This window comes from Liolophura sinensis, chromosome 7, assembly GCF_032854445.1.
Source record: "Liolophura sinensis isolate JHLJ2023 chromosome 7, CUHK_Ljap_v2, whole genome shotgun sequence".
Classification (NCBI taxonomy): domain Eukaryota; kingdom Metazoa; phylum Mollusca; class Polyplacophora; order Chitonida; family Chitonidae; genus Liolophura; species Liolophura sinensis.
In genome coordinates, this window is record NC_088301.1 from 12,105,330 (window position 1) to 12,128,906 (window position 23,577).

A 23,577-nucleotide genomic window follows, 5' to 3' on the forward strand; every position below is an offset into this window, starting at 1 on the left:
AAAAGGAGTTACCTGTTATATATTCAAAGCTGTTGTAAAATAAGACATTTTGAATTTCATGTTTTTTTTTCTTAAAATTTTAGTAATTAATTTACATATGAACAAATGTGTAATATCCAATGTACTGTAATTCATCAACTTTTCCCCATCATGGCAAGATGCTTAATTCTGTTAAATCTGTTTCATTTTTCACAACTTAGCATTGAAAAATACAGATCTCTACTCTTCTGTATATCCATAACCTGGAGATCGGAAACCTGTTATCATGGGGTACATCTGTGACTTTTTGAGAACAAGTGACAGATCCATGCATGCCCCAGATTAGTTAATGTAGAAGCTGATCTGGAAACCTGGCCAATTGATCTTAGAGCTTTACAGACTTACAGAATTGTCCTGAAATTGGCCAATGCAACCAGTGTAGTTTTGTCCACAAAATCAAATTTAAAAGGTAAATAAATTGGACAGAAAGTTAATTTTCATATGCAAAATGGCCGAAGAATTGATGTAATCAGGTAGTAGTTGAGAATGAAACAGAAAGGTTAATTGAGAGAGGGTTAGGGGTGCATTCCATTTGTTGTAGCAAGGGTTGTTGGGGGGGGGGGATTAATTATGATTAGCTGTTATTAATCTATTTTTTTTAGTGAATTATGCACATGCATGTTAACACAGCTACCATCTGTGCATGGTTGACATGCCTATCAAATGCCTCAAGCCAGATAATAAAGCTGGTTTGGATGTATTATTGTGACAGATTGGTAACATACAAACAGAGACAAAGCATTATTCTGTGCAAAAATAAACCTGCTAAATTACGTTTGTGTTCAATGATTAATTGAAATATACCACATGTTTACAGTTATCAAACAAATTGAAATCCAGTTTTAATTTTATCTAACTATTTTGACACATAGCAATTTGCAGGCTTGTTGCAGAATGTTCTGTTGTTATTCCCCTATTAACAGCTGTTCATAATTGCCATCCATAAAGTGTCACATAGTGCAATACAAAGCACTCCACCAATAAACCCTGCCCCTGACAAAAAAGCCTTTTTTTATAAACTACATGTGTACAGCACTACCCAGTACATTTTAATTATTGAAATATGTGTATGAGTACTGAAATAACAATTAAATATTCCTCTGATCTGACAGATTAACTATATTTGTTCATCCATTATAAAATTACTTGTCTTTGTTTTTTCATAAATTGTAAATTATTAATATCTCTGTACTTGAGAAATGTTTCATTTAAGTCCCAGTGGAATGGATGGAATTAGTGAGATCTGGCTGGACCATATCAAGTGTTACCATGAATCATATTTTGCTTTAATTATCCTAAATTACTGTAGCATCGCATTTAAAATGTTTTGTTTCTTGTACCGAAATATCTCTGACAATTTCAGTTCTTCAGAATCCTTTACATTATAAAACTGAAAATCAATTTGAAATTGTATGCATTGGGTGTGGCAGTGTTTAGGAAAAGTAGTGATATTTCATGAATGAATTAATTAGGATATGTTGTGTAGGATGACTGCAGGCTAATTAAGGGTTCAATACACCATGATGTACATGCAGCAACTCCCATTATGTCAATAAAGATCATGCACTCTCTTTTTTGGTCAATATCTGCTTGCCTCTGTATCCAGCTGAACTCGTTAACTCCTGGGTGAGATTACAGGGGCGGCTTTTATCACGACGTCGGTATAAATATACTTCTTTACACGTCTTGTTTTGGCGTGTGTGCATCATTCGTTTTGATCACCTTCTGTACTAATTTCCAAAATATTTAAACAATATACTTGTACTTCAGTCGATTTGGTTTTTATTCTAAAGTTTTGTTCATGGAAGTCATAAGATGATAGCGAGCAGTTCTTGTATAGAATGCTACAAAACTTTATTTATACAAAAATTGAGGAATTGTCATGAACAGTTAGAATAGAACCTTGAGTGGGATGAATTGTCAGAACCCATACATGGGCTTGATCGGCTTATTATGTGATGAAGCTAATTCCAGTTTATTACATTTTTCCATTAAATATTTTTCCTGCATTGTTTGTCTAATCTGCATTCTACTCCACATATATTTTAGGTACATACCTAATATAATATGTGCTTAAAATATATGTATGTGAGTATTTTATTTTGTTCAAATTACATGAGAAAACTGATTTTAAATTACATGTAGTCAGACTAAGGTGACACTGTAGAGAGTGTCACTGTTTATGAGTTCAGCAGTGATGTATCACAGCTCAACATTTGATGAAAGAAAGTTGAGAAGATGCTAGACTGTTTTCTAATGACTTTATGTATGTATGAAGTGTTAAGAGGGTGGCTACTCTCTTTGCCAAGTTTCCGAGAAACCTGCTGACTGGCACATGCAGACAAACTATAGCTAGAGCTGGATTTGAGCCTTCAACCTTATTGATCAGAACAAGGCCCATATCGCCTTGGCCAATTGTCTTCATTGTTGTGATGTCAATAGGTATTAAATATAAGGAGGAGAAACATGAACGTGTCAACATTTCAACACCTATCGGCTTATAGAAGCACTTGGCTATAGTGACAGAACTGGTCTTCTAATTATGACATGTACCCTGTTTAATATATCCCCCAATACAGCTTAATTCATTCACGTATTGTATGACTGATCAAGGACACCCAGTGTGTGAACATATCCTTCATACAGTGGCCTATATACACTGGTGTAACCTGTATATGACTTGACAGCCTTGATAGCTGCCTGACTTCAGCTCCATACAGACTTCAGCTCCTTACAGACCCACCCTGTCAGATTGGGGTCCTTGGGATTGTAACCTGTCAGATGTGAAAGGTTTTTTGGCAATTAAGACCCATTAGTGAGGGCTGTATCATTTCTTGTGTTTATTGACACAACACTCTGCTAAATGGTTCTGTAGAGATGTCAGGGCATGTGTCATGTTCAGACTGTAAGCATTGGAGTTAAAGGTTGACCTGATGCTGCCTCTTGTAGGAAGATCCGCATTGGATCTGGAAGCATATCATACAGGCGTCATTAAGTGTAGTATAACTTTCATAAAAAAATCTCTATAGGGCAAAAAAAAAGTTGCATTTTTTTTTACAGAGGTATCAGTCTTATCTTAATGCATGGACATAACAAGTGAAATCTCAGTAGGCTGCCAAAGGATAAATGTGTAATCTCTAAACCTGTAAAAAAAAAAGAGGCCACCTTTAAACAAATTACACATCATCTGAAAGACCTTCTGGGGACTCCAAACCTAGTTAAATTTTTATGATTTTTTGGGAACATTTTTTAAACAGTTGAAGTTTTGCCTGTGGACATCATAGGCCATATTGAACAGATTGAAAGCACACTGACGTCATAGATTACCTTTTGTTAGACTATTATATTTTCCCCTTTTAATAAAGTTAAATATGTAGTACTACAGGTAGGCCTATATATAATCATGTTAAACATAAGGATGTAGCAATCAGAGGCTGTTTAGCAGTTAGCAAGTATCAGTGACATCAACATGCTATTCAGATTGGTCAGTATACCAAGTAGACCACCATAGAAAGGCAGCCTTCTTTTGCATCTTACCTACTGGAAAGAAAATTTAAATGAAAACTTGAACATTAAAACCATATTTGAAATCAACACAAAATGGTCTTTTTACATGATTGCAATATTCACCTAAAGATGATCAGTTCATTTTAAATAATTTATGTGTAAATGTACTCATGAGTGTAAATGAGGTGACATAATGTACAAATGCTTAATGTGAACTTATACACTCTGTCCTGCGCAATACTGTGCTTGTCATTCAAAGCTGCCTTACATATAAATAATGTGACTGCTTGCAAGTGAAGTATTTCAATCTACTCTACATATGGGCCAATATGAATGTCTACATCTTAACACAAACTTTTTTTAACAGAGTACATGTACATGAGCATCTAATTCTATGTGAGCAGATTGAGTGGAAAAAAAATCTTTGAAGCGTTGATGATTTCATCTGTTTGTGTGCCTGTATTCTGTAACATGCTGTTTGTCAGTTGTATTAAGCCTTGGTGGTCTAAATCTTAGTATAAATTGCCTTGGTTTGAAGTTTCTAATGTTAAAGCTCAGAGCTATGACCTAATTTGTTCAGATGTCAACTCTTTGTTTTTTGTTTTTTTATGGTAACTTCTAGAGAATTTAAACATTAGCTGTAGAGTTCTTTTCAATTAACTTTGAGGAAAATTAATGTGCTTGTAAAGAAATAGTGTCAGTGGGCACAAAACATAGCTGTGTTAGAAGTGACAGTCGTATTACATTTACGTGGGATACAGATTACAGTGGATTTCTTCGAAAGGGTGAAAAAACAAAACACATTTGTGTTAAATGTAAATGTAACTTAATAATGATAAAAATGAAAATAATACAGAAAGCTGGATGTGTCACGCATGTTTACTTCCTGTGAAAAACTATGTTATTGTAATTCTTCAACTTTTCGATTGTTTGCAAGGTTTATATTCTGGCCTATTCTGAATGCATTGTTCTGTGTAGGCTGATAAAATTACACTATTTGTGAAGTCCTGAAATTGACTAGTTTAGCTCATGTGGTTTAGTCTCCAAAATCACTTTAAAATGTTCATAAATTGCAATTAAAGTTGTTCTTTCATATGGAAAAAGGTTGGGGAATTATGGTAGTATATATTTACATGTATGCGTGGACTGTTATATGCATTGCTGATCCAGGATCCCATGTGATGTGTTTTCCGGTCTGCCACAGGATATAGATTGAGACAATTAAATGACTGTACACGTATTTGACTTACAATTTCGCCGTGAGAAGGTTTTCCAGAAGGTCTACGGATGATTTTGGGTTTCCCCAGGCTTTGCCTGGTTTCCACAAATCAAATAAATCGATAAATTAAAATTTCGCCGCATAAAGTGCATTTTTAGAGGCAAATAAAGGCAATAAATATCGATTTTGGGTTTGGCAAAATCGTGTTCAGCCAAGGATGACCCCAAACCAATGTCAGAGCGTGGTCCAGTTAAAAACCTGGTTTTGCCAAACGTACATGTAGCTTCAGAGCAATCTTACATATTTCCCCAAAAAAGGTAAGATGTATGTTACCTTCCAAACAAACATCAAAACATCTTTTGATTGACAGACTAACAGAGCTGTCAGAATTAGGGAAAATGGGTGACCTGAACAGTCAAGGACAAACCTCATGGTTAAATAGGAAAGTGGTTCTACGAAATGCACACTGCATAATGTCAACATGGTGGGTACAAGTAAATATGTAACACCCACTTGAGTACTACTGTGAAATAAGCGCTAAGAATTCTAATCTAAAAATCCATACATTTCGTTATAAGATACATCAGTACCGGGGTACTATTTAGCTTTATATATTAAAAGAAAAAAAAAAAAATCAAAAAAAAAAATAATAATACAAACATGCATGGACAAGGACAGTGGTCCAGTTATGTAGTTGTTGTTCTTTTTACAATAATCTTTTTGTTTTACAAGTACATTTATTTGACATTCATGAAAAACATTGAAAACAATATCTGTGTCAAGATTAGTGTGAAGTAACAGGGGAGCTCTTTATTCCTTAAAATGATCATGCATGTATACATGTATATGTCTGCATGGCGTCACATAAAAAAAAAACAAAAAAATTTGCAAGTAAAGTAATGTTAAGATATCGTGTAGTGTAAATAAAGCAGTAGGGCAATTATTTGAAGTGCATAAGTGCTGTCAGTGCCTTGATTTCATGGAACAGAAAAATGTAATTAACAGTCAGTTAACGAACAAAAAGTTGAAATGATTTATGATTTAATTATAGCAGCAGTGTACAAGCCTTTGATCGTCTGAATTCCTGCAATGCGTGTCAATGATTTCAGTTTCAAATTTCCGGTGATTCTTTATATTTTGGTTCTTTGTGCTATGATGCATGTATGTCTCTATCCTGAAGCGCACCCCCTATTCTGGACCCTCTAAATCAGTGATGACACCATAATCATAGGGCTCCATTGGCAGGTCCATAAGTCATGCTATAATAGTGTAATGATGGGCCTATTGTCACTATAGCCCACATACTGCCCTTTTTTTTATGCCACCCCTAACCTTTACATTGTGGTGCACCAACGTCTGTGTTTAGATACTGTATGTATCAACAGATCTAATAGCCAAGTAAACAGAGATTACAGACCTTTTGCAGTGTCCCTCAATATGTGCAGGCATGTACATGTACCTACCTTGTACATGAGCACTTCTTGTTAATGAAATACAAAATGGAAGGTCAAACTTTTAGATGGAGTAGGCCTAAATACCATTGTATGCATTATTGCATATGTTTAGAAAGGGTTTTTTTCTTTCTCTTTTTTTTTGGAGAAATGAATGAATGAATGAATGAGGTTAAAGAGTTTAACCCAAAATTGTAGTGTTTTTTTTTTTATTTGAATGTAAGTTAAATCCTGAAAGTAGATTGAGCAGTTATATCTTGACTATTAAAAGTGTGTCAGTTTCAATACAAATACATGTTACGTTGCTGTGGTTACGCTATGGTGTTTGTAACTCTATGTAAATAGGTAGAGTTTATGGCTTGTTTCACAGACATAGGAATTAACACCACTAATATGACAGGTAGTAAATTGAATTGACAGGTGGCAAGCAATAAAGCACGAACTTAATGGATAACCATCAGAGATGTAACATGAGGTGGTTTTGCCCTCGACTGCATGAAACATGAGGTGTATGTATTTCAGTGCAGACTTTAATGCAAATTGGAGGACACTTGATCCTTCCTTTAATGCATCATGTCACACTGTATTCATCGTAACTTTCTGACAGCCACTTGTACATGGGCATCAGAATTATACAGGTAGATGTTATATATGAATGTTATAATAATCAAACATATACATGTAGTTGTCGTCAAGATAATAGGAGTTTGGTAGTTTTTCTTTCTTGCTGTATTCTTTTTAAACCAGATCTCTGTGTGGGGTCAGGCCACCCTGCCCTGGCTCTGTGTGCATGTAGGGCCGCTGTTTTCATGCATGTCAGCATCCGCTTCCATACTGTCTCTTTTATAAAAATAGAGGAGGAAATGTTATAAATTGAATCTGCCTTGGGGAGTTCAATTAGCAATCAGAGCAGGGATGACTATGAGCTCATCATTTTGTTAAAATTTGATTTGGCGATTCTTTTTTTTCGTTCTTTTTATTTTTTGGGGAAAGAAAAAAAAATGTTCCGGGAATGGGTCATTACTGTTGATCTGTGCCTGATTTTTGAAGATATTATGTGGATGGGTTGACTGTGAGTCATTTTTCGCTCATGACTCCATGCATGTCACCCCTGGCAGTAAAGATGGCTTTTTTTATCATCAGTTTTACACATGCTTTGGTAAAATCTTAAAAAAATAAAAGAAAAAAAAAATTAAAAATTATAAAAACAGGGTTAAAAATTTCATTGTGAGTTACCTCGTTAAATCGAGATTTGACTCAATGCCACAGTGCAGTCTCTTTTTCCCTCTTTGGCTTTTAAATGACAAATTACATAATGCCCAAATTGGAGAGATTTTTTTTCTAAACCGGCAGATTCATCAAGCTTCTGTGAATTGAAGATTTGTGGATAGCCTTGAAAACACATTATGGTTTTGCTGGAGAGATGTGAATTATTGGATTCTTGATGTGGCGTGATAACAGATAGGGACGCCCTTCCTTGACCTCTCTACTCAATTTCCTTGTTTACTCTACCTAAAAAGAAAAGCGTGCTAAAAAGCTTAGAGTTTTTCAGTCAGTGAAAAAAATGTATTGATAATCCTGCAGTGTGACTTTAACGAGATCTGACTCTAAAACCTGAGTATTAATTATTTGTGTATCCTGTTAGTTCTATTTTGTTAGATATATATTTTTAAAATGTCCTTTAAAATTTTATTTTTAGAGTTCTAAGTCTGAATGTCAGTGAGTGTCACATAAACTGCTTACGGGTTCTTACGAAATGCATAAAATATTATGAGATTTATAAGCCATAATTTAATAATCTAAATTATTAGTGTGTGACATCTGAGATCATATTTCTACACTGCGTGGTGCAAACTAGCTTTCAGTTTGAATGAAATTATGTCATTCGTCAAAATTAAAATAATTTCAATCAGATGACATATTGGCCTTAATTAACCCCTGGGGTAGGGATTGGTTTTGGAATCTTGAAAGGGATGGGTGAAATGGACATGGAATAATTTGTAAATTCATTCTAGATGACAGTTAGGCACAGCCAACCACACAGTATGAAATGGTCATTTCATCCTTCATTAGCAAACCAATAAATAATGTTTACAGAGTTTAATGCATGTATTAATTAGAAGATGTAGGTTTTGATTTGAGTTGGCATAAATTTAGTGATACACTCATATATGCATGTGTACTGAAAAACCTGTAGGTTTTCATACCTGATTTGTTTTGAATTATCAGAATTTTAAAAACTGTATAGTGCATATATGGTTGTTGTCCTGAGAGTTTCCATTAAGATGCCCTCGATATCATGTTGCTAGGACTCAGTTGTATATTTGTAACACTTTTTGGTAGTCATTTTGGCTTTTTTGAGTAGAGTGTAAAAGCTATATGCTTTGTCCTCAACAGAACAGAGGTCAGGTGTTCAGTGAGGCTACAAAGTTCTTAGGGAACTGGGAAGGTTTTGATTTGCTTTGTTCTTTTAGGTTAACAGCTGTATAAATTAGCTCCTTCTGTTGTATTACAGTGTGGTGGCTATCATCCGTGTTTGGGCTTGGATAATGCCAAATGTTCAAATTCACTCATTGGCGTGGAATTTTCAAATTATGACACATTTGTTTTAAGGTCAAGCCTGTAAGTTGTCTACATGTGTTTGGAATTAGCGACTCCATTAGTAAGGCTGCTGTAGGTAATTGTTTCACTCATCTGCATACATGACAATATATAAATGAGATTGAGGCGTACAGAAATTGTGCATCATAAGGATGTATTGGTTATGCGGCTATAGATCTGCTATACTCATACCAGCATAACTTTTCAGGCTTAATCAGGCTGTTTTTTCATTTCTTCTCTTTTTTTTGGTTTATAAATGATGATGTCTTTTAATGTTATTAATTCGAGAAAAGTTAAGAAAACAGTATTTATTTATATTAAGCTACATGTGGCTTTAGATATCTATATAGATTATGCATTTCATTTTGTACACATGACTTTGCCAATAAGCTATATGTTACAAGATACAGGTCGTTCTTCTTTCCAGGTGTCACATTACATACATTGTATAGGCCTACTGGTACATGCAATATGGTATCTTACTCATGTAGATCTATTGCATATTACATATAAGCTTTGACAATACATATACCGTGTTAAATTTATGATCTGTAATGACTTCATATCTTAATCATTTTAAGATTGAAGTGGGGCAGTTGCTGTTCTGATATACAGTCATATAAATCTGGTACTAAAATTCCTACATATATAATTGTATACTCTACAAATGCTTGATATTTAATTATAGACAGAAAGCAGAAATTCTGAGTGGGTCATAAAAAAGTCAGTCAGCATGTGGTTTAGGCTTATAATTGGTTGTGGGTGGGTGTCAAACAGTACAGCTAGCTAATAATAGCTCTGGTACACTGCTGTCATTTGACTCTGCAATGTATGCATGACCATTTTACTACTTGCACTGTGTAGCCTACGTGCCCTGTAAGTGGATGCAGTGGTTCCACAGGATGCTGGCTTGTGTGTAGAATATATTTTGTTTGTCCAGCAGAATGTAATTTAGTTTATACTTGTGAAGTTTTATTGTTTATGGTTTGATGCTGTTTATATACTGCGCAAGAATTTTTGATTTATAAGATGGCAGCAATTTGTCTTGGTGGAGGAGCACGAAGTAAAACCATTAACATTTGGCAAGTTATTGACAAACTTTCCTGTGTGTGACATCTCACACATGTAATAGTGGCTATAATTGTACATGTAAACACCACAGAACACGGTATATATAGTGTTTTGTATCACTTTCTAGTCTTTATTTATTTATTTATTTGATAGGTGTTTTATGCCGTACTCAAGAATATTTCACTTATACCATGGCGGCCTGCATTATGGTGGGTGGAAACTGGGCTGAGCCCGGAGGAAACGCACGACCATCTGCACATTACTGGCAGACCTTCCCACGTACGGCCGAAGAAGAAGCCAGCTTTAGCTGCACTTGAACTCATAGCGACCACATTGGTGAGAGACTGCTGGGTCATCACGCTGCTAGCGTGCTAACCAACTGAGCCACGGAGGCCCCCATTCTAGTGTTTAAGCATCATGGCCTGTCATTTTGAACTTCCCAAGACAGTATACACATGCACTCATGTATGTATTCAATGTATGTGACTACATGAATGTATAAGTTATTGGGTTATGTGTGCATGTACATTGCACACATAACCTAATTCTTCTAATTTTTGTGACACCTGGTCTGCTATTTTTAGCCAATTTACATGTAATTGTAGCAGCAATATTTAGTTTCTGTTTTTTTTTTCCACATGGTTAGTCCGTCTGATGAACACCATATTCATATCTTTATTTTTTCCCCAAAAAACAAAACTGAGAGAGAAATGAAACACTCTGCTTTCAACACCAGTCATACCTGTCCGAAAAATGAGAAGCATTAGGGTAGATGTCAGGTGTTGCCTGAAATATACATACTGCAAGAAAATACACACTTTTGATGTTAGTGAATTAAGTGCTAATGTTCTTCAGTTTAAACCTAATTTAGGTTTTACCAGAAGATGTTTACACTAGTGCATCATAAAACACACAATATGGTGGTTTTATGGGAATACCTTGAACTGGTTCAGGCTAAATTTGGCTTTTTTTACTAGGTTTTCGCAATTTCATGATTAGTTTTTGTGCCTTAGTTGTTAGTTTTATTGGGTATTTTTGGGTGACCCGAGAACAAACCGTTTGATCTATGGACAATGGCATGTCTGCTTGTAAAAGATCTGTACTTGTTTCGTGTGTGATGTCAACTTCATTCAGGTTCTTGCTTTGTAAATTCCTCAGCTACAACTTCAGCTCGTCTCACAGGTCTCTGTAAAGTGGTTTGCAGTTAAGATGGGTAACATCGCAACTTGTCTTTAAGAGCCAATGCAGCTGCGTATGTTTACAGCCCTGGACTTGGGTATGTGTAATTAAGGTAGACTTACGGACTCATTTATCGACCTTGATGTAGTCTATGTACATGTACAAAGAAAGAATCACTTAACAATGGATGTGTATAAAAATAAACCTTAATTAGTTCTGTTTATGTAGGCTTTTAATTATCTGCAATAAAACCTCTTTTTATATGTATTGTCCATGTTGTACACAGCTCTTAAGAATCCTTTGATGTGACTGTCATGTATGCCTGTGGGTGGAAGGAACCATAGAACTACACTCAAGACCTCCCGACATAAAGCTGCATTCAATAAAACCAGCAGGACCTGGATTTGAATAGGCAACCGTAATGATCAAGCATTAAGCTTCTTCCATGGATGCCCTTTTCGCCGCTATTTTGTAACTTGGTAAATTATGGTGTTTTTCTTTTCTGCCCTGATAAATTCTTGAATCGAACCTTAAAACTTCATGGATCCAAATCAGATTGTTGCATGTTACACACTGGAAACCCTTTTAAAAATAAACATTGCATTTTCAATATCATGTTTTGAAGTAAATCATGCTAGAAACAGATGATGTCTGTATATGCATGAGCGTGGTCATAATTTTGTCTCTTGGCGTCTGCATGACATCAGTGGTTTGGAATGAATTAAAATTTTGAGTATTCTGTAAAATTACCATAGTTTTAAATTTAAGTTTTGTTTATATACATGTACTTGTAGAAATGTAGTTCATGTGAATTAGATATACATGTACTTGTAGAAATGTAGTTCATGTGAATTAGATATACATGTACTTGTAGAAATGTAGTTCATGTGAATTAGATATACATGTACTTGTAGAAATGTAGTTCATGTGAATTAGATATACATGTACTTGTAGAAATGTAGTTCATGTGAATTAGATATACATGTACTTGTAGAAATGTAGTTCATGTGAATTAGATATACATGTACTTTCATGCAGGTTAAAGAAGAAATCCTCAACTCTTTCCAGAGTGCTTTTGTAAGCAAGGGGTGTGAAAACACTGTCCTAACAATAGCTTTTGTAGACAAAGCATCTTGTCAAATTGCAGGAGCTTTCACTTCTCATTGAGGTGAAATTCAAAACACTTACTGTTCTCACCATGCATGCAGTTCAAAGACCTGCCCTCCCATCCAGGGCCAGATTGACAAGACTCCCACATGCACCTCTGCCACTTCACAGGATGGCGTGGTACATCTCAAAGTACCAGCAATGAGGCAGGGTTTTTTGTGCTATCTGTCAAACTCCCCACATGGGCACTAAGCAGCTGGTGAGGTGTTGTTTGAAACTTGACTTGAAGTACAGCCTGACAGGTCCTTGAACAGTAGAGCTTTGCTGAGGGGGAGTGGGGGAGGGGTGAGATGAAATAAAGGTATACCACTACAGAACTTTGGTGGGGTTGAATTTTTATGGGTGTGATGGATCAAAGGTAAGAGATGTGAGAAAACAGACCACCATGATGGGGGTCAATTCTGTCATCTCTACTGGTTTATTCATGGTTGAATCTGGTGTTAAATGACCTGAACTCTTACACCAAAGCAGGTAACAGAAAAGTGCCAGGTTGATTTCCACAGAGTGCATGGTACAAGAAAACGTACACACTTGTGCCATGAATTCAAACTCAAGTGATACAAATAACTGGTTGAAATGCTCTTGGCATGTCAGCAGTGCTTCCAGTCAAAAACCCAAAGCAAAACTGTATTTCTTTGGTGCTGCCAAAAATTTACTAACTTCATCTTTCTTGGAACCATGTGTTTCTGTCCCCATCCCTTAAATACAAGCAGTAAGGAAACATCCAAAGAATGCCTGGGGATAGGTTTAGATCTGCTGAATAGATAATCCTTTCTGAGGGTTCTTTTCACTCTGCTGCACATTGACAGGTTTAGGTGACCAGTAAGCTTTTTTCCATTATGACCTGCTGGGTTTGATGGACAGTTTTGTAAATTGCTCTCTAACATGTGCAGCTGTAGTGGTCAGATCAGTCTGGCTGTACATTTATATAAGCGGAACAGGAAATCTGCTAAAAATTTCAATCTTATAAACTTGTATCAGAAATACTGCTCGATACTGGCATAAAATTGCTACAGAAGCTGGCTAAAAGGAGCTGTAGTACTGCCCATATGTCAAAATTGTGTCCACATGAGTTGAAATGCTACAAGGTTTAGACACAATGACTTTTGATACAGATGAAAGTGTGTAACACTTTACTTTCCAATTTGAAATGGACAGGGCCAATTGGGTGAGTTAAAAGGTGCATTAAAATTGAAGTCTGACATATTAATTAAACTGTGATACATGCCTCTTCCCAATGCACATATCTTGGTCAAGTCTAACCTTAAACTCATGAACTTGTGTTTTTATTTGTACACTTCATGATGTGTAAGTGTACATCACTTAAACTTTTCCTGCCAGACTATTATTTAAGTGTTTTCATGAATACTAAAGGTGGTCAACAGCTATAGGGGAAAGCCAGGAGCATACTACCTAGGAAAGCACAAGACTTTTAAATTTTTAGAGGCTTTACTGCTTGTGGTAGAGCTTTCAGGAGTGATTTGGCCACTAGGTGATATGGCCAGCCCTGAGTGTGTGTGGCATCAAACTGATGCCCTTTCCAGGTCCATTACTGTGTCAGATTGTTGACATATGTTTTGACCTTCCTCATGTAATGGTGGAAAACAGCCACTGTCTGTTTTCTGTAAGATGGGGAAACTTTACCCATACCATAAACATTCAAATAAATTAAAATATTTTCCAATTTTGTACACACTATATTGAATCTATTAAATAGATCTGTTGTTTTCCAGGACATCAGCATCAATTTAAGTGAAAATCAAAAGGTTTATGCTTTATTGTGGAATATGTGTATATTTAAAATTTAATATAAAATTACTTAAATACTAACTTCATCACTGTTTTAATATATTTAATTTACTGATATGACTTTGTTTTGAAAAATTCAACATATATGTATGTATACTATACTACTGTTTTAATTTTATACACTTGTGGCAGTTTTTTTAAACAATAGGTTTTTTTTTTTTTCATTTTGATTTATATAGATGTATTAATTCTTACTAATCCTCAAATCAAAAATTTCTCAAGAACAGCCATATTAAAATTAAGTTCCGTGGTTTCATTTCTTTACATTTATTTCTTGTGTCTTTGTTTAGTTTTTAAAATCACTCAAGAATATTTCTCTAACAGGAATGGAGTGAGTGGAGCACTTAAGTCATGCCCTAAAGTGCTGGTGAGCCTATATTTTGCTTCTGCAAGTGCCAGGTACATTAGCCTCTTTAAAGACACACACATGTATGTTTATAGCAATGAAGACAAATCTTTGAAGTGTGTGATATGGTATTTTAATTAGGACAAACTGAATGAGAGGCTTTATATCCAACACTCTCCTCCCTCCCCCACCCCTCTTTCCTTCATTCTCTGACCCTCACTCTATATTTAACCCCCCTGACCAGATGCCCCAGGGAATAAGTGATTCCAAATGCCCTTCTAAGTTTTGTTCTCTATCAAGGTATTTTCCAGACTTCCTGCCTAGAGAATTGCTGGCATTTAAGCTTTAAGAAAATCACAGTGCTTCTTCACATACCTGTATATGGTGTATTTCTTAATATTGTAATAGACATAGCCTTTTAATGTACAGAAATATATTTATGTAGATTTCATTGGTAGGATATTACTTGATAGTTTTAGCATAAAAGTTATAATGTTATGAAGATTGATACTTTGCACTTTTGTTTGGTAGAGTAGTTTTATTTTTCAATGGTTTATGTTGACTGTTCTACAGCATATATATGCATTGTTATGCATTCATTTGTATTTGTATTTTTTTAAAATATGGTTTTTGTTGCTGCCTCAATTTGCACTCAGCATTGAGAGGTTAGAGCAGGGAAATGGGATTTGTTGGTCCGGTGTCAGAATAATGTAACTGGGTGGGGTGTCATGTCTGGTGTCTTTGGCATGATACCTCAGTGACAGAAGTACATTCTGGCGTGATGGACTCACCTGATCTGCCACAAGAAGACACAGAAGATGTATGCACACCTAATGACTGGTCATTGTCATATGACTGAAAAATTGTTCAGTTCAGTGAAACCCCCAGGCATCCATACACTGTACATACACACATTTTCATTTTAGTGTATATTTGCATTACCCTACATACGCATCTACAGATATTGTGTATTTTCAGTGTTTTGGCGCCAAAAATGTAATAAGAAGACATTTGCCAATAAAAAAAGATGTGCAGAGCAGTTGTTTTGTAATACCGTTATTCAGGAGTTCAAAAGATTATACATCAATACTGCAGAAGAATAAAGGCTTGTCTTTCATCCATACATGAACAAAAAAGAACATTTCTGTTTCATCCACTTTGTATTTTCCTCCTTTAAAATACCAGGGTCAGTACTGTACACCTAATAAAGTCTGTTCTGTTTTCTTCAACTCCTAACCACATTGTTGAACATAGACTGTCAGACACCATCACAGGAAGTGCAGAGTCAGATGTGTACTCCCTGCACTCACATCTGTCCCACAGACTCTGCCAACAATAACCTCCATTATTAGGGGTTTAAACAGTTCAAGTTACCAGCGAGTGACATCAGCAGTGTCACATGAGATATTTATATTTATGGAATAATTGCTGGCTCAGTAATGTGACTTCATTTATGTATGCATATTCACATAGGAATGTGAACAAGATTATTCAGATATTTTAAATTCTGGGTAATTTTTTGAGTGACTGTTAATGTAAAATGACATCTTGTTTCTATGCAATTGACAGACCAATAAATTATATTTGTGAAACATTGCAAAATATGTATTATATACTGAAAATATCCCACACACACGCACTCTCATATGTCATGAAACTTATTTTTCATTGTTCTTGAAGGTTTTGCAATATTATATTTATAAAAAAATTCTTCTTTCCAAAGAATAAAGGGGCTTCTGTGAGAAGGGTGGTCCTTGTAAACATGTATGTATATTTTAGAAAAAATTATTCTTTAAACTTGATGTGGAATGTTTCTGTATATACGTGTATCTATTGAACCTCAGAGGGAAGTAAATTGCATACAGTGTTGAACAAATGCACTATCCGCTGGACTAAATCATAGTACTGGTTATAGGGGACCCTTTAAGAAGTTACATACATGCCCAGCAGGATGAGGTGATGCAGATCTGAGCTTGTGCAGGAGGGAAGGCTTTAATTAGAGACATATACCATCTTAATTATACAGCTTGACCAAACAACCTTTGGCTTTGACCCATAGCCTTTTAAGCAAATTCTTCAGATAATTTGATGAACCAATTAATTCAGATTTGAAACAGTCTAAAACGCTGAAATCTGAGATGTCAGGTTGGCTCAGGCCTATTTGTGATGCTTCATCATTAAAGAGGACATCTGTGATTTTTTTATATGTAGATATAATTTAATTAATTTTATTCAATATTATCATTCTTGCATCATGACTGTGCATCTGAAAGTATGCATGAGAATAAATTTAAATCTTTAGGTGGTCCAGTGACATTAAAACCACAAAATAAATCAAATAAATGTATGTGTTGGTAATCAAGCCATGTATATAAATACACAGGGGTTGATATGTGTAGTGGATTATTAACGAACAGCATTTCTTATTGGACAATCTGCCGGATACTTGTGATTATTTTTGGGGGTGTAAACAGGTATAGATGTATTCATTTCAGGGACACTATTTTATTTTTATTCAGGGTCAGTATTTTAAATTTGAAACCTGATTTTGGTTGCCAGAAACTTAAATTGTGTTTTTTCAACACACATCACTTGTTTCCTCCTTATTCATGTAGTCTTAGTTGCTAAAATCCCCAAAATAAATGTTTGTCAGTTTCAGACGTTGACATTAGTGGAAAACTACCTAAATGTTTCAGTGCAATTTATGCATATAATTATTATAAAAATGTCACTACAGATGATTCGTCTGCATCATTAAAGAGGCAGGCTTTATAAAACAGTGCAAATTATCTTTCTACGCCTCACATTTTTCTCAGAATGTTCCAAAATATTGGTTGCTGAGGCAGTTGAATAGGTTAAATAATTATGGCACATAGAGATAGTAATTAAGTAGCTCAGTACAATGAGACGTGTTTCCTTGTCATTTATGGTGTCATTTGTCAATCAGAAATGTGACACTAAAGGTGCATGCCCTGTAAAGCTGTCATGGTTTGGAAAGTTTGTTTGCACACGTTCCCAGAAAATTGCTAATAATGATTTTATACCTGGTAATAATAGGACAGTTTGTTAGATAAAATTATTTCTCATCGGTAGGGAGGTTATTATTGGACAGGTTCATAAAGTACAAGTTTCATCAGTACACACACCCACGCACACACACACACTCACACACACACGCATATATATATACACCTCTGAATTTAACCTGATGCTTCTTTGCTTCCTCTTCTCAACCTTTTGAAAACACAGCTCAGTTGAAATTAGCTCTTAGCATGTATCTTAGAACAGGGTTCATTCTTTTTTTTTTCATTCATTCGTTCATTCATTCATCCGTGATGATGTATAAATTGAAAGTTATTAAGACCTAATGCACTTAGATCATAGGTATGTGCAGATCGCAGTTGTTCTGATTGCTTTCCTGCTAAATGAGCAATCAAACCATTTTTTGTGTATCAGTAATTAACATGAACAATATTGCATGACTGACTTTGTTTACTTCCACAAGACCATACATGTAGTTCTACACTGATAATACCCAGTGTATACATGGTCATGTAATGTATACTGATATTTAAACCATAATGTAAATAATTTGAAAAAGTGACTGCCTGTAAATAAAGTACTTAATGAAGATTTCGGCTGTTTAGTAACTTTAATCTACATTATGCACTTGTGGAAAACTGTCTGAACTTTGGAGTGTCTCCTATTAATTATTTTTAATTGAATTACACTGGATTGTCAGTCACCCACAGAAACATGTCCTCATGGAACATATATACACTCTTCTGTGAGGAAACTCAGAAATTACTAACATATGGAGAAAACATCTTTATCTCCAAACTACCGTATTTACCCTAAATAGTCCAATTTCGTAGTGAGTTAATGTGATAAAATAGTGTACTATTGATACTAAAACTTGCGTTTTTCAAGAAGGTTAAAATCCATCATGTACTTTCCAAAACACCTTTCTAAAATCAATAAAACTCTTAGAATCAGGGAAGATTTAGAGTGAGGCAGTTTAGTCCTGGGTGATATTTATGGTCATTTAGAGTGTGACATTATGAAGATATTTATACGCTTCATAGTTAGCTTTAAGGTTTTGATTGACTGTGGAAAGTTTGAATGAAGGTTTTAACATGCAAAAAGGTATTTCTTGAGTTACATATCAATGTTCTAAAGATATAAGTAAAGAACCAGTACTCAGACTACAGATGTACTGTGTATTAAGACTGATACTCATGTAGGCACTCGGACATAGTGAACAATGTGATGATATAAGTAAAGAACCAGTACTCAGACTACAAGTGTACAGTGTATTAAGACTGATACTCATGTAGGCACTGGGACATAGTGAACAATGTATATGAAAATTATGGATAAGGAATATTAAATATCTAAAAATAAATGCAAAAAATTTTCCAGATTTTTCATGCTAAAGATCTGAAAACCACTGGTGTCTTGCTCATTGGGTTGTAATGAGAGAATGCCTTAGCTCTCACACTAGTTTCTAATGTAAGTGTTTCTTGTGTATGTGTGGTTAATGGTATATACATGTACCAGCCTTTGAAGCTGTATTTTTATCCGCTTTGAACTTTTTTCTTAAAAAAAAAAGCTGTATTGCCCTAGCCAGTACACACATAGGAACTTTCCAGGTGTTTATGTTGTACATGCATATAGAGCAAGATATGTGTACATTGATTTATGTGCCTCTTATTACATTCTATCAGCTTGAAGGAGGCTATATTTTTCTACTGATTGTTCGTTACAGATTCTGTATACCCCAATTCCTCAACCTTTTCACATGTGAAAGAGTAACTTTCATTTGATTTTAGAGACAAAACTGCTTTTGTTGGGTTGGCTAATTTCAGGGCTTCACAAAAAATATATTGTTATGAGTCTATACAAAATAATGTCTACAGAATATGCTTAAATAAATATCTTGCAAAAATGCGAAAAGGTTGAAGAATTACAATGAATAAAATTTACCCTCTGATCAACTTGCCCTGCATAAGTGGAATACTTGACTAAAATGTATTTGAAAGAACATACCATAGCAGGGGATGAAGTCACCACTAAATAGTTTGAAATAACTTGTCTTTAATCTCTCCAAATCTGCCTTAGTAGTTATTGGAGATTTGTGCTGTGGTCAGGACTGCATGACTAGCCAGCTGCCCAGGAAGCTTTAACCATTAAGGATCAGTTAGACTGTCCAGTCATTGACCAATGGTACCATATGGATGTCAGGATAATAACTCTAGGGCATGTTGATGACCTCCACTGACCCTATGATTAAAACCACATTTGGGTAGTCATTTGGAAAAATCCACAACTAAATATAAACCATGGAAGTATATTGTTCACCCCTATAGTCTCAATTTGGACTGCTCTGACCATGCATATGATGTGTCCTTTATGACAGCATATGTATGTAATTAAACAGAAGGGAGAAAAAGATACATTGAAGCCATAGCATTTCTTACAGACAAATATATGGTCATGAAGTAAAGGAAAGATAAAAAAAATAAAGTAAAATAAATAAATAAAGTAAACTGAATTTGTTTGTTATACTGTATGTACATTTGTATGCGCATGCGCTATAAGGCTATTGAATAAGACTATAACCATGTTAAATTGGATGTAAGTTTATATAACCAGATTTTAGTGTAATGACAAGATGAAGTTAGAAATCTTTTGAACATTTGAACTTAAACTTTTTTTTGGTTTTTTCTTCTTTCAGTTGCAACCCCTGTAGCTGTGTTTTTCTTTGTCATCAGTCCACATCGTATTGGGTTTTTCTGTGATGATAACAGTATCCGGTATCCATATCATCCGGACACCATCTCCACAACCATGCTTGTCTTACTGGGTCTGCTTATTCCACTACTGGTGGTGAGTACTGTATATTGTAGTGTGCTCCATACAGCTTTCTCCCCACAAAATTAAGTCATTACGCATAGGTGAGCAAATAATGCCTCTAACACAGCACAATGGGTAAATATATATATATATATATATATATATATATATATATCATATATTTATGATATATATAGAGCAAAAACAGAAAAGGAAACAAAAATGACAATGTAGCCATTCATGGGAGAAATAGAAAGGTCAAGTCAACATCTAATTATGGCTGTTTTTTTTCCTTTTGTTTCGTTCATAACAGCAAAGATAACATTGTGGCTGAGAGCGAGAAGTATTTTATCTTTCAGCCATATGTTGCTGGTATAGTTACTGGACAGTTACGGGACACACCCTGCCTCTGTTAGACTACTTTGAGAAAGTCAAATCTGATCGGCTTACCTGGAGTTGTAATTACCAAACCATGCATTCATCAGATGGGGCGAATCAAGGTCTTCTTGTTTATTATATCAGGTCCATGCCAGATAAAAACAGGATACAGTAAATAAGATATGTAATCAGGTCTGACAAGGTCTTGTACTATTACTGGGTAAATTTTGCACAGCCTCATGGCAGGTTTATCTTCATGCTGTTTTTGCATGATTTATGATGGATCTACCCACAATGTTACATTACACAATACCACAATTGTGTCATTGTTCAGTGGGGTAATTATTGCATTGCCCGGGTGACAGGTCTTAAAACAATGGGTTTTTTTGAGGGCTAATTTAGTAGATGACAATCCCTTAAAAGTGATAAATTTGTTGGCAGAATATCCATCAATGTTCACAGATTTATTTTTAACACAAATTAATGTTACAACTGCATGTCATTTGATACAAGCCTATGCCCATTAACGGTTGCAGCAAACTGACTAATCCATTCTTTAAAGATCACTCACATTGATGTTAAAATTGTCCATTGAGTGGCATTTTGATAGCTCTGTGAGTTACCCTCTTACATGAGCTGAAAAAATGCGGAACAGCTCTGAATGACAATGTTACCTCATACAAGTGCAATTGTAACTTTAATTGGCAGCAATAAGAAGGCAAGAACGCATATATAGCTATGAAAATGACCCCAAATTTCGCCCACAAAACTGCATTTTTAGAGGCAAATAAATGCCATAAAATAATACTTCTGCTGCTGAAACATATATTCATCCTGCAGGATATCATAATACGTTCCAAACCAGCCCTTAAGGCACGTTTCTAGGATCATTAGAATTCTCAGGATCCCGTAAATTGAGCAAGTTAGTTATGGATGAAATTTTTGGTCATTTAAGATAATCGCATGGTCTTATATGAAGTTTATGGGATCACTAGTCTTTCGTCTGTAGTGTAATGTATGCAACAAAAAGGACTAGCATTTGTAAAATATTGAGCTCATCTCTGCATCCGAAGTGAGAATGTATGTCAGTTACTTGCCAAAGGTTAGTGGTTTTGTCCAGTTTCCACTGTCAGTGTGAAGTTGATTATCTTTTCAAGGAATCAGTCTATTCTTGTATTTTACTTCAAACTCCAGTCAGATAAGTAAATAAATGTATACTGTAATTTATCCTACGTCTGTGTATATGTATTTCACAGGTCCATTGCAAGGATTTATATATTGATTTGATTGGTGTTTCATGCTGTACCCAAGAATATTTTACTTATACGACTGTGGCCAGCATTATGGTGGGAGGAAACCAGGCAGAACCTGAGGGAAACCCAGGACCATGTGCAGGTTGCTGCCAGACCTTCCCACGTACCATTGCTAGGATGGTGGTTGATAAGAACTAATGCCATAAAGCTGCTCTGCAAATATCGATAAAGTAAACTATGAATACTTTTTTTGAAACCTGAGAAAGTCATACCAGCACAATCATTATGAAGTGCATTTTGGTACATTGCCCCCATAATAATGTTCTAAAGCAAAGTTTAATAACGTAAAAATATGTATATATGTCTTCTGACTATAATGATGTTCTGACGTGTAGGCTTACCAAGCTGAAGAGAAATTTCTTTGATATATGTAACTACATCTTTGAAGGCAGTTGAGTGCAAATTTGATGTTTATTGGCACTGTGTGGCAAAACAGGGGAATTATACTTGTAAGTATTAGACTGCGTCAAAGTTAATTTTTGATCACCTGTATGCACATATAAACATTAATTCCATCAGTTTTGAGATTTATTGGCACTAGTATGATTCACCTGTTCCTCTTGAAATCCTGACAGTTATAGACATTGTCAGGCACAGTTGAATGTGAAACCTTTGTATATTAGAACAAGAGGTTGAGCACCTGACTACGGTTGTTCATTTCACAGCCTATAAGTGGCGCCAGTGCCAAAGTTTGGCTTCTTTTCTTCCAGCAGCTGTTTATGTTGTACGGATAGTTGTTCATTTCTCAGCACAGCTTTAAGTTGAAACTAAGGGTTGTGTCTTTGGGCAAACAGCTGCACAAAGTCAAGTGCTTGTATATAGATATAATCTTATCTCATCTATTGCCCAGGCCTAATTTGAAGCCCACTATCAGCTCATCTGCCCTTGTTTATACTGGATCCCCTGGGTGACTTCTGTTAGCCCCTGACTGTCAGACAAGGGAGATAACGCTGCCATGTGGAATCTGCCATACAGCCAAATACAAGTTAACCTATCCAAGATAAATCTGAGCTCACATGTCAGAACTGGGGGGGAAGAACCTTAATTCTGTTTTTATCAAAGATGCTCGTTTATTAAAGTACAGGCCTGTGTACTGTAGTGCTTATCAAACTAGATTAAAACTGGATCTGTTTGAATTGAACCAGTGTGTTTTTTTTCAGTGGAATATGTGCAGATTTTTTTCCAATCACCCCCTCCCACCTCTTATCATTTCTTTGGGTGAGGTCCAGGTACAATTGTAAATCAGTTTGTGGCATGATTTACCAGATTTGCTAATTGGGCTAACGGTCATGTCATCAGTTAATTAGTGTCACTGGATTGGAATCATTTGAGAAAACCTCTTGCCTAAATACCCGATTTTTCAACCTTTACAAGCACAGCTGCAATCAATACTTGCAAACATTCTGAGAGAACTGTGGTGTGCAGAGAAATAATCTGCACAGTTTTATGAAGCTTGCATCTTAAGTATCGCAAACAAATCATTTTTGGTGTCATTTTCATAATAATTGTATGCATAAATTCCACTGAAAAAAAGGGCTGTAGAGGTTGAAAAGGTTGAAATTTTTAATACAGTAGCTGTGCTAAGCATATATGTTTTACTGCAGGAATTTAAATCTGTTCACTATCTACATTTACATAGAC

The 23,577-nt window shown here is 35.3% G+C and overlaps 1 protein-coding gene across 1 annotated transcript in view; it reads left to right on the top strand.

Moving 5' to 3' along the window:
- Positions 1–23,577, top strand: part of LOC135470065 (phospholipid phosphatase 1-like) — a 42,832-nt gene that overhangs the window by 7,849 nt on the left and 11,406 nt on the right. Inside the window, exon 2 of the mRNA XM_064748785.1 lies at positions 20,127–20,278. Within this exon, the coding sequence (XP_064604855.1) occupies positions 20,127–20,278 (152 nt within the window). The remainder of the gene's footprint in view (positions 1–20,126; positions 20,279–23,577) is intronic.